This window comes from Dendrobates tinctorius, unplaced genomic scaffold, assembly GCF_039654945.1.
Source record: "Dendrobates tinctorius isolate UK_male_01 unplaced genomic scaffold, ASM3965494v1 ptg000116l, whole genome shotgun sequence".
NCBI classification, from domain to species: domain Eukaryota; kingdom Metazoa; phylum Chordata; class Amphibia; order Anura; family Dendrobatidae; genus Dendrobates; species Dendrobates tinctorius.
Genome location: NW_027361784.1, coordinates 19,836,711 through 19,848,800, shown reverse-complemented (window position 1 = coordinate 19,848,800; position 12,090 = coordinate 19,836,711). Strand labels below are relative to the sequence as shown.

Sequence of the window (12,090 nt, the reverse complement as noted above, 5' to 3'; positions counted from 1 at the left end):
TGATTTTATATTTGCCACTCCACGGGGGGGGGAGTGGCTCTCAGGAATCTCGAGGGCAGTTCTTTAGGCTACGCCATCATTATCATGTGATCACTGCTGCCACACAAATGAGCACTGAACTAAAAGTCCTTATCTCTAAAACCGTATGGCAGATTTAAAATGGAAAAAAAAAAAGGAATACTCCGGGGAATAGCATTTTTAAAATGAAAACAAATTGCCAATTTTTTACTTTTTGTCCTCTTTATGTGCAGCTTAAAATGGAGATTTTTATTTATTTTATTTATTTTTATTATTTATTTAAAAAAAAAATATTTAGGCCTCAATATTCCCAATATTTCACATTTTTTTTCTTTGCCTTTTCCCTTTTTTTTATATTTTTCGTTCCTTTGTAGCTTAGCTTTTTGTAAGAACTCTTCGCACCTTTCACTACTGTCAGGGCAATGTGTTTTATTTTTCGTGTGCGTTAATTGGCCTCTTCATTTGCATATCGCGCTTTTTTTCCCCATAATGTCACCACACACAGAGAGAGCGGGAAGAACCGCGCCATATTATCTGCTCGTCGCGTCATCCCCAGAATCGCTGTCTGCCAGGGCATTGATTTCACTAATTAATGTTTTGTGAACGGTATCTCCCATCTCGGGTGCAAGATTGGATTATCCATAACCAACACAAAATCAAACATTTCCCCTGGAACTTAAGATGTTTGCATATGCCGGAGAATGTGAGCGGGTAATTACAGCGGGAGAAGTGAGCGCGGAGCCGGAGTCCTGTAGGCCAAACGCGATTCCATTCTGTTAATTACGGAGATGGCAAAGCCGGGAAGGGTTCAGAATACTGAGCAGGGAGGATGCGACTCCTTTTATTTCATTGCTTTGGTTTTAATGAATTGTCCCATTAGGCAGTAAGGAAATATAACAAGGTGAGGCGGGCTAATGAAATTACCTCTGCCACACACTACTTTATTAGAAGTCACCCTAAGTTGCTTTTTCTACTTTTCCTAAATTACTTTTTTTATTTTTGTACTTTTTTTTTTTTTTTTAAGGCATTCTAATGGAATAGAAAAACATGGCTGATACTTCCAAAAGCTGCACCACCTATGTACATGTTATGTGGCGTATTAAAAGAAAAATGGCAATTTTCACACTTTCCACTTGGCTTAATAACACTCCTGTTTCGTGTATTTGCTGTGTATTGAGGTCTTATTAGTCATTGAGAAGGCAGGAGGAGGAGGTGAGCTGTGACATCCCCTATTGTGAATGGTGGATCCTGTGTTATCTACTGTATATAGAGGTGTTATCAGTCTCTGTACAGGAGGAGGAGGAGGTGAGCTGTGACATCACCTATTGTGAATGGTGGATCCTGTGTTATCTACTGTATATAGAGGTGTTATCAGTCACTGTACAGGAGGAGGAGGTGAGCTGTGACATCACCTATTGTGAATGGTGGATCCTGTGTTATCTACTGTATATAGAGGTGTGATCAGTCATTGTACATGAGCCTATAAGGTGAGCTGTGACATATTATGATTGGCGGATCCTGTGTGAGTTACTCTCTATATATAGAGGTGTTACCTTTCATGTAATCTTGTCTCTGGTGATAAAACTACTGAGAAGCCTTTTGTGCAGATCAGGAAAATGTGAATCTAATATAAGGCCTGCAGTATTTTTTTTTTTTTCTTTTTATTTAATGGTTTTGGAAACTTCAGAGCTATTCCAGTTATTACCTTTCTTGATCATAAAGCGATGCACTGGAAAAAAAAAACGCACCTATAGCCACAATGTGCAGCAAGTGTACAATGACCCTGCAGCGCCACCACAGGAGAAGTGAAGCATTGCACAGTTCTCATTGTGCAGCTTATGAACAGGCTGTTGATTTCAATGGTGCTGTAGCTGATAGAAAAAGGGTATGCAAGGGGGTCTCCGAGTTCCCCAATAGAGCCCATCTCCTGCGCCCCGTGCCCATTTACGTTGCTATACCTCGTACTATTCTGATGCCTTTCCCGTGTGTTGCTGATCTCACCTTGTGCACAGTTCAGACTTGTCTTCTGAGGTTGAGGCTTTCATATTTGGATATCCAGTGCGCTCCCCATGGTGGACTCTTGGCAGCCGGTGCGGTGCCGGAGGTATTGCATTTTCGTCAGTAATTGTTGTTTTGACCAGACGAGCGAGATCATCTCTGTGACAAGCGCTTCTCCGGCTCATGTTCTCCCGGCCTCTACATTAGCTGTTGTGACATTAATGGAATGCTAATCCAAAATGGACGCGCCGGGCCCATCAGAGCTCAGCGTCCCATGTTTAAATGTCTGTCTGACGTTGTCATATTTTGTGCCACGCTTGTGCTTTTTACACTTGGCTGCTTTCCTTTGTCATACATTTGCATAACTCTGAAAAGCTGTGTCCTCAGGGAGAACGTACCTTAAAGTAGACGCGTCACCGGCAAAATCCTAAGATGTGCCTCACAATCAATCTATAGGTCCAAATGGCCTGTGTAAGACATTGTGCCTCAGTCCTGATTTATGTGATTGCTGGATGTCTGACCTCCAAGAACCCCCACTGATCCTAACACTAAAAGGCACAATGTTTTTTTTATCTCTCCTCGGGGGCGGTCCTAGCCACCTGAATGCAGCTCCCTCCCAGGAGCACCACCCTGCAAGGGAAAAGTAACTTTCTAACATGATTTCTGCTTCTTACAGCTCAGAATTTATTCAGTCTTGACAATCCTCTGTGAGTCTATGCTGACACATTTTGCCTGCACTGATACACTGTAGCAAACTGTCAGCACATGAGAGATTTATTATGCTGAGGGTTGTCTAGTCCGGACCACCGGATTGGCCTGACCCCTCGGCTTTGAGATGTTTTGTCTCTATGGATAGTCTACCGGTTTGCGTATGAAACTTCTCTGCCTACTTGCAATAGACGAGTCCCGTTCCTTGCTCTGTTGTCTGTCCACACTTGGTGCAGCCAATAACACAAGGTTGTAGCAGTACAGAGAAATCTAGGAACCAGGGCAGCAGACGTCCTCCTTTTGGTAACTTTATTAGTACGGAAAAATCACAACGTTTCAGCCATGCAGGGTCTTTATCAAGAATGCATCTTTTTTTCTATGGCTTGATAAAGACCCTGCACGACTGAAACGTTGTAATTTTTCTGTACTAATAAAGTTACCAAAAGGATGTGACATTGCCTGTTGTGATTGGTGTGTTATCAGCTGTGTATAGAGGTCAATGTTTCGGCCAAGCAGGGCCTTTATCAAGCAATAGAAAAAAAGAGAGCGATGCATCCCATGGTGTGATAAAGGCCCTGCATGGCTGAAACATTGTGATTTTATTTTACTAATACAGTTTCCAAAAGGAGGACGTCTGGCTGTGACATCAACTCTTGTGATTGGTGCGTTATCAGCTGTGTATAGAGGTGTTTACCGGTGATTGCAATCCTGCCTCTGCTGATAACGAGCCTACTGAAAACTCTTCCAGAAGTGTGTGTGTATATATAAAAAGCTCCAGTGGATGGCATGAATATGGCAAGTTTACTAATTTGTTATTTTAGTAAAAAATTGTACGTTGAGAAAGAGGGAAAAAAAAAACCTAGCGTCCCTTTAATGTGTACACGTAGCTAGTAGCAATGATACAATTAGAGTGCTGAGAAAATGAAGCTGCTCCAGCAAGACGTTCCTCCATAGCGTTTCGCGTTACTATCACCACCCGCACGATCATCCTCTTCTCGCAGGCTGAGCGCGCTGCTGCTTCCCCTCCAGCCTGAAGGGCACATAAGCAGATGTCTGGGAGCCTGCTCCTGCGATGCCCGCCGTCCGCTGGGAGGACGAGGAAAAGGGCACGGAGAAAAACAGACAAGTCGGCCAAACTACTGAATCATTAACAACTTTACAGAACCCGCAATAACCGGGATCCTGAAGGCCGAAGCGGCTTTAACCCTTTCATGACCAGTCAGTACTTTCCTTCTTTTTTTAGCTCTGCAGCGCATCAATTTTTTCAGCATTTTTTCACTGATAGAAAGCAATAAAAATGTGAAAATAAAAACGCAACGGCGCTTTTGAATCGTTTTTAATTTTTTGTGAATAAAATTAACTTTATTAAACATGTACCGGAGACAAAACCCACCTGTAATCCGTCCCTGAAAATGCTGAAAAATGGGCGTTTTGACTGCAGAAAAAAAACGCAGCAAAAGCTGCATGTGAACATAGCTCAATCCTTTAGGGGACTTATTCACGTGATTGATTCTAAGTTTAGCAATACTTTAGTGGCCGGGCTTCTCCAGATGGCAGCGAAGGCTCCAAAATATAATGAGCTCCCCCATGTTCTCATCTCAGGGGGTAAGAGAGGGGATTGTTTTGATAGGTAGCAGCTCCATACACCTGCATCGGACATAATCCTATATTGGAAAGGGGCTATGACTCGTCTTCTGAACGGACCTTGTCTGGTCTCGAACAATTGTGGGCACCATAAAGCTGCATTAATGCGGAGTTTGCCGTTACGCACGGTCCATTAAAATGTCGGAAGCCACTAAATCTACTGTATTCTAAGAGTTACTATCATACCTGATTGATAAAACACTCAATGGGTTAAAGGGGGTTTTAACTTTTGGAGTTTTTGCACCATCTGCGTCCTTCTCCAGACTCCGTGGCTCATATCGAGGTGCCCCAAGAAGGGCTCCCGCACCCACGTGCCATAATGGGGGGGACTACGCTGCCACTACTTTAACAATTTCCGCTCTGCTACATCTGGTCGTGACTGTCGTATGTAAAAGTCTGTAGAAAAAAAAGTTACATTACACTTAAAATACCAATGTAAAGAAATAACCTTGGTAAAGGTCAAAGCGGGGAAAAAAAAGGGCAGCGCTATAACTCTGAATGTAGCGCTACGGTGTGCTGAACTTCGGCTGATGGAGACATTAAAATGTGCATAATTTTAGGTGAGAATATCAAGCAGTTTGGTTAAAAGCAGCAGCATAGTTTTTTATAGGGTTTTTCTTTCTTTTATATGTAGCTTATAATTGAGCATTTACTTAGATAGAACGATGATGCCCGGTTTAAAGACGTTTGAGTAGATAATGATCATCCTGTGTCTCTATTATCTCCGTGACAGGCTGGCATTCAAGTAGGCCCACAAATGGCGGCCGGCTTTTCTCTCCAATGCATTCATGAGCTCCATTGTACAGACAATAGCTCTACATAGCTTTTTTTTTTTTATCTCCCGTTATTAACGTTTTTGTACTCCTGTGTGCATGCGAGGCAAATGCTAGGAGTTGTAGTTCGATGCCATGGTATGTCCTCAGTCGTATCCTCATAATAATCGATTATATTTTCTTTACAGGTGGATTTTGCCTTTACGGTTTGGCAGAGTTTTCCGGAAAGGATTGTGGGTTACCCGGCCCGTAGTCACTTTTGGGACAGCACAAAGGAGCGATGGGGTTACACATCCAAGTGGACGAATGACTACTCCATGGTACTAACCGGAGCTGCTATCTACCACAAGTAAGTATCTTTGCATCATGTACATAATATTCAATGCATTTCATATGGATTCCATCATGTGAACAGTTGCCATACTCCCATATGTAGTAAGGTTGCTTCTGTTCCTGTATCTATGTAGTAAGCTTGGTTGTGTTCCTGAATCTATGTAATAAGCTTGGTTATGTTCCTGAATCTATGTAATAAGCTTGGTTGTGTTCCTGTATCTATGTAGTCCGCTTGGTTGTGTTCCTGAATCTATGTAATAAGCTTGCTTCTGTTCCTGTATCTATGTAGTCCGCTTGGTTGTGTTCCTGAATCTATGTAATAAGCTTGGTTGTTCCTGAATCTATGTAATAAGCTTGGTTGTGTTCCTGTATCTATGTAATAAGCTTGGTTGTGTTCCTGTATCTATGTAATAAGCTTGGTTCTGTTCCTGTATCTATGTAGTCCGCTTGGTTGTGTTCCTGTATCTATGTAGTAAGCTTGGTTGTGTTCCTGTATAGAATCATAGAATCATAGAATCGTAGAGTTGGAAGGGACCTCCTGGGCCATCTGGTCCAACCCCCTGCTCAAAGCAGGATTCGCTAAATCATCACAGTCAGATGTCTGTCCAGCCTCTGTTTGAAGACTTCCATTGAAGGAGAACTCACCACTTCTCGTGGCAGCCTGTTCCACTCATTGATCACTCTAACTGTCAAAAAGTTTTTTCTAATATCTAATCTGTGTCTCCTCCCATTCAGTTTCATCCCATTGCTTCTAGTCTTTCCTTGTGCAAATGAGAATAAAGTTGATCCTTCTACAATGTGACAGCCCTTTAGATATTTGTAGACAGCTATTAAGTCTTCTCTTTTGCAAACTAAACATTCCCAAATCCTGCAACCTTTCCTCATAAGACAGGGTTTGCAGACCGGTCACCATTCTGGTCGCTCTTTTCTGAACTTGCTCCAGTTTGTTGATGTCTTTTTTAAAATGTGGTGCCCAAAACTGGACACAATATTCCAGATGAGGTCTGACCAAAGAGGAGTAGAGGGAAATAATGACTTCACGTGATCTAGACTGTATGCTTCTGTTAATACATCCTAGAACTGCATTTGCCTTTTTTGCTGCTGCATCACACTGTTGACTCATATTCAGTCTGTGATCTATTAGTATACCCAAGTCTTTTTCACATGTGCTGTCACTTAGACCTATTCCTCCCATTCTATATATGCTTTTTTCATTTTTATTGCCCAGATGTAGTACTTTGCATTTCTCCCTGTTAAAAACCATTCTGTTAGTTGCTGCCCACTTCTCCAGTTTATTTAAATCTTTTTGAATCCTCTCTTTCTCTTCTCTAGTATTAGCTATCCCTCCTAGCTTTGTGTCATCAGCAAATTTAATCAGTTTACCCTCAATTCCTTCATCTAAATCGTTGATAAAGATGTTGAACAATACAGGGCCCAGGACAGAGCCCTGTGGTACCCCACTTGAGACATTCTTCCAACTGGATGTGCAGCCATTTACGACCACTCTTTGGGTCCAATCACTAAGCCAGTTATGAATCCACCTAACAGTTGCCTTGTCCATTCCATACTTAGTCATTTTTTCAATAAGGATTGTATGAGAGACTTTGTCAAATGCTTTGCTGAAGTCAAGATATACTATATCTACAGCATTTCCTTGATCCACCCAATCAGTAATACCATCATAGAAGGAAATTAAATTAGTCTGACATGACTTATTAGTTACAAACCCATGCTGACTCTGTTTAATCACTTCATTCTTATCCAGGTATTGACATACATGTTGTTTAATAATTTGTTCAAAGATCTTTCCTGGTATAGAAGTCAGACTCACTGGCCTATAGTTGCCTGGGTCCACCTTCTTCCCCTTTTTGAAGATAGGAACAACATTTGCTCTTCTCCAGTCTTCTGGCACTTCTCCTGTTCTCCAAGAATTTTCAAAGATTATGGAGAGGGGTTCAAAAATTTCTTCTGCTATCTCCTTCAGTACTCTGGGGTGTAATTCATCTGGACCTGGAGACTTGAATTCATTTAGGTTAGCTAAGTGTTTCCTCACTATCTTTCTGTTTATAGATATCCTGGATTCTTCTATTCCCTTAATAGGACAGTGAATAACAGTTGATGTTACATTTCCTTTCTGAGAGAAAACAGATGCAAAATAAGAATTTAAAAGTTCAGCCTTCTCAACATCCTGTCTTACCATTTCATCATTTTCATCCTGTAAAAATCCTATAGCATCTTTGACTTTTCTTTTACTTTTGACATAGCCCCAAAATCCTTTATTATTGCTTTTGACATCTCTTGCAAGCCTCAATTCATTTTCAGCTTTAGATAATCTGATTTGTGCCCTGCAGGTTCTGCAGACAGCATTATATTCTTCTTTAGATATGCCTCCCTCTTTCCATTTTATAAACATTTTTTTCTTCCTTTTTAGCATGTGCTTAAGTTCTGTGTTCATCCATCCTGGTTTCCTTAAATGCTTCCTATTCTTCCCTCTTTTCGGAATTGTTAACAACTGTGCTTTGAGAATTTCATTTTTCAAGATTTCCCATCCTTCCTGGACATTTTTGTCTTTAAGGATATCCAGCCATTGGATCCCTCCAATTCTCTTTCTGAATCCCTTAATCTATGTAATAAGCTTGGTTGTGTTCCTGTATCTATGTAGTAAGCTTGGTTGTGTTCCTGTATCTATGTAGTAAGCTTGGTTGTGTTCCTGTGTCTATGTAATAAGCTTGGTTGTGTTCCTGTATCTATGTAGTTAGCTTGGTTGTGTTCCTGTATCTATGTAATAAGCTTGGTTGTGTTCCTGTATCTATGTAGTTAGCTTGGTTGTGTTCCTGTATCTATGTAATAAGCTTGGTTTTGTTCCTGTATCTATGTAGTAAGCTTGGTTTTGTTCCTGTATCTATGTAGTAAGCTTGGTTGTGTTCCTGTATCTATGTAATAAGCTTGGTTCTGTTCCTGTATCTATGTAATAAGCTTGGTTGTGTTCCTGTATCTATGTAGTAAACTTGATTCTGTTACTGTATCTATGTAGTAAGATTGGTTCTGTTCCTGTATCTATGTAGTAAGCTTGGTTGTGTTCATGTATCTATGTAGTAAGCTTGGTTGTGTTCCCGTATCTATGTAATAAGCTTGGTTGTGTTCCTGTATCTATGTAGTAAACTTGATTCTGTTACTGTATCTATGTAGTAAGATTGGTTATGTTCCTGTATCTATGTAGTAAGCTTGGTTGTGTTCATGTATCTATGTAATAAACTTGGTTCTGTTCCTGTATCTATGTAGTAAGCTTGGTTGTGTTCCTGTGTCTGTGTAAAAATCTAATATAGGCCAAAAATACGTGTATTTTTCTAATTATTTTCAACTTTGGCATTTTTCATCATAACTATTCAGGAAATGAAGTTGTAAAAATACAGCGTGACTCAACTATGTGACTTAAAGCTTTATTCGCACGGCACTGACAGCAGAGAATGATATTCTGCACCGTTAGGGTGTGTGCACACGTAAGCGTTTTTTTCACATTTTTTTAAGCGTTTTTACCGGCAAAAACGCTTACAAGAAGCATCCCATTCATTTTAATGAATTCTGCACTATTTGTGCATATTGATGCGTTTTTTTCAGCTAAAAAAACGCAGCATGCTCATTAATTTCATGGAAAAAAACACATTTCTAGCTATATTCTATGAGACTGGGGATGCTCCGGAAAAAAACGCATAAAAATCGCACAGGAAAAAAACGCGCGTTTCCTGGGAAGGAGTCCATTTTTTAGTCAGGAATGTTCTGCATACATGGGTACATAGCCTTAATCAGATTTTCCTAAAAATGTTAACGAAGAATGGAAACCCTCCCGGGTGTGGTAATACTGGTCCCATTATTATTGGCTGGATTAAATTTTATAATTTTTGGAAAATGTAAAACGAATGTTATTTTTGCAGATACTATCACTACCTGTACACCAATTACCTGCCTGCCAGTCTGAAAAACATGGTGGACCAATTAGCCAATTGTGAAGATATCTTAATAAACTTTCTGGTGTCTGCAGTAACGAAGTTGCCGCCTATCAAAGTTACACAGAAAAAACAATATAAGGAGACAATGATGGGACAGGTATGTCGGTGAATTATTTTTAAACGTTCTTAAGACTTTAGATACTTTTTCCCCTAACTATTGTGTTTTCTATTCTCTCCATTAGACTTTAGATACTTTCTCCCCTCACCGCTGCTGATCACTTTTATACCATAGTAGAGAGTGTTTTCAGAACCAGAAGCAGAAGCCTCTCACCGATTTGAGTCCATTTTGTAAAGGAAATCTGCTAGATAAAAGACTTAGAGCCCACATACAAATTAGACTATTGTTGGCCGAATCCTCCAATATTGATTGGGGCTGTTTTCTGTCTAATGTGTATGGAGGGCCTCTATTTTGTCCCTTGACAGATGATGCTGGAGTAGAGAAGGATTCTGCCTATTAGACTTCCAACAGCTGATCCTTTTGTTCACCCAAGAGATAAGCCGCTGTCAGAAGAGTTTGGCAAAGGCTCCCTCACATAGAACACAGGAACTCTAGGCCAAACTGAGCATTTCTGTGCATGGAGAATCTAGAGAGATGCATATCACACAAACAATCCTTCAGCTGCATATGGGAGACTTTGCATCAGCAAAATGGTCCACAATTTTTAATGAAAAATATTTAGAAAGTAGATTAACTTTGCATTTAGGAAGAAAATTAACATTAAAAAAGTGCCAATGTATACTACTATAATACTGCTCCCTATGTACATGAATATAACTACTATAATACTGCTCCTATGTACAAGAATATAACTACTATAATACTGCTCCTATGTAGAAGAATATAACTATTATAATACTGCCCCTATGTACAAGAATATAACTACTATAATACTGCCCCTATATACAAGAATATAACTACTATAATACTGCTCCTATGTACAAGAATATAACTACTATAATACTGCCCCTATGTACAAGAATATAACTACTATAATACTGCCCCTATGTACAAGAATATAACTACTATAATACTGCCCCTATATACAAGAATATAACTACTATAATACTGCTCCTATATACAAGAATATAACTACTATAATACTGCTCCTATGTACAAGAATATAACTACTATAATACTGTCCCTATGTACAAGAATATAACTACTATAATACTGCCCCTATATACAAGAATATAACTACTATAATACTGCCTCTATGTACAAGAATATAACTACTATAATACTGCCCCTATGTACAAGAATATAACTACAATAATACTGCCCCTATATACAAGAATATAACTACTATAATACTGCCCCTATGTACAAGAATATAACTACTATAATACTGCCTCCTATGTACAAGAATATAACTACTATAATACTGCCCCTATGTACAAGAATATAACTACTATAATACTGCCCCTATATACAAGAATATAACTACTATAATACTGCCCCTATATACAAGAATATAACTACTATAATACTGCCCCTATGTACAAGATTATAACTACTATAATACTGCTCCTATGTACAAGAATATAACTACTATAATACTGCCTCCTATGTACAAGAATATAACTACTATAATACTGCCTCCTATGTACAAGAATATAACTACTATAATACTGCCCCCTATGTACAAGAATATAACTACTATAATACTGCCCCCTATGTACAAGACTATAACTACTATACTACTGCCCCTATGTATAAGAATTTTGAGAGCAGCTGTGGTTGTAACTGGAATATTACTAATAATTATTGCTTTTAGTACACAGTATTTGCATTACTATCATGAGTATGAAATTATAATTTGAGCACCAGGAAGTCTGAAGTTTCCCTTTTGTCTCTCTAGACCTCCAGAGCTTCTCGCTGGGCAGACCCCGACCATTTTGCTCAGAGACAGACTTGTATGAATACGTTTGCCAGCTGGTTTGGCTATATGCCGCTCATTCACTCACAGATGAGACTGGACCCTGTGCTCTTTAAGGATCAGGTGTCAATTCTACGAAAGAAATATCGAGACATTGAACGACTTTGAGACATAACTGCCACCGGAGTGAGCCTTCTGCCCAGTGCGTCTCCATCTACACACGGACAAACTGCTTATGAACGGTTGATTACGCCGCTTCCACACACGGAATACGCAAAGCGTCTGGAGCCAGGACTTTGGGCGTCTGGACTCCATTGCACTGGACTGCTTACAACCACCACCGAGCTTTGTCGTCTCAGAACTAGGCTGTGTACAGTTTAATTATGGAACATTAAATAATTATTTTTGAAATGATTGCTATGCAGGTTTAAACTTTTTTAATGAACAAAAACTATTAAAATCAGAGATCTTTCTTTATCCTGTTTTCTTTGTCTGAATATTTTATGTGTTACGGCTTTGACATGGTAGCCGCCTATAATATAGCTACATGCGCACGCAGCTACATACACACAAGGCTACACGCAGCTACATACACACAAGGCTACACGCACACACGCAGCTACATACACACAGCTACATACACACAAGGCTACACGCACACACGCAGCTACATACACACAGCTACATACACACAAGGCTACACGCAGCTACATACACGCAGCTACATACACA

At 39.8% G+C, this 12,090-nt stretch overlaps 1 protein-coding gene across 1 annotated transcript in view; it reads left to right on the top strand.

Moving 5' to 3' along the window:
* The window catches only part of EXT1 (exostosin glycosyltransferase 1), a 281,289-nt gene extending 269,454 nt beyond the window's left edge, over positions 1 to 11,835 (top strand). The window contains exons 9-11 of the mRNA XM_073590232.1: positions 5,330 to 5,490; positions 9,407 to 9,578; positions 11,341 to 11,835. Of these exons, the coding sequence (XP_073446333.1) occupies positions 5,330 to 5,490; positions 9,407 to 9,578; positions 11,341 to 11,526 (519 nt within the window). The 3' untranslated portion in view covers positions 11,527 to 11,835. The remainder of the gene's footprint in view (positions 1 to 5,329; positions 5,491 to 9,406; positions 9,579 to 11,340) is intronic.
* The last annotated feature ends 255 nt before the right edge of the window (positions 11,836 to 12,090 follow it).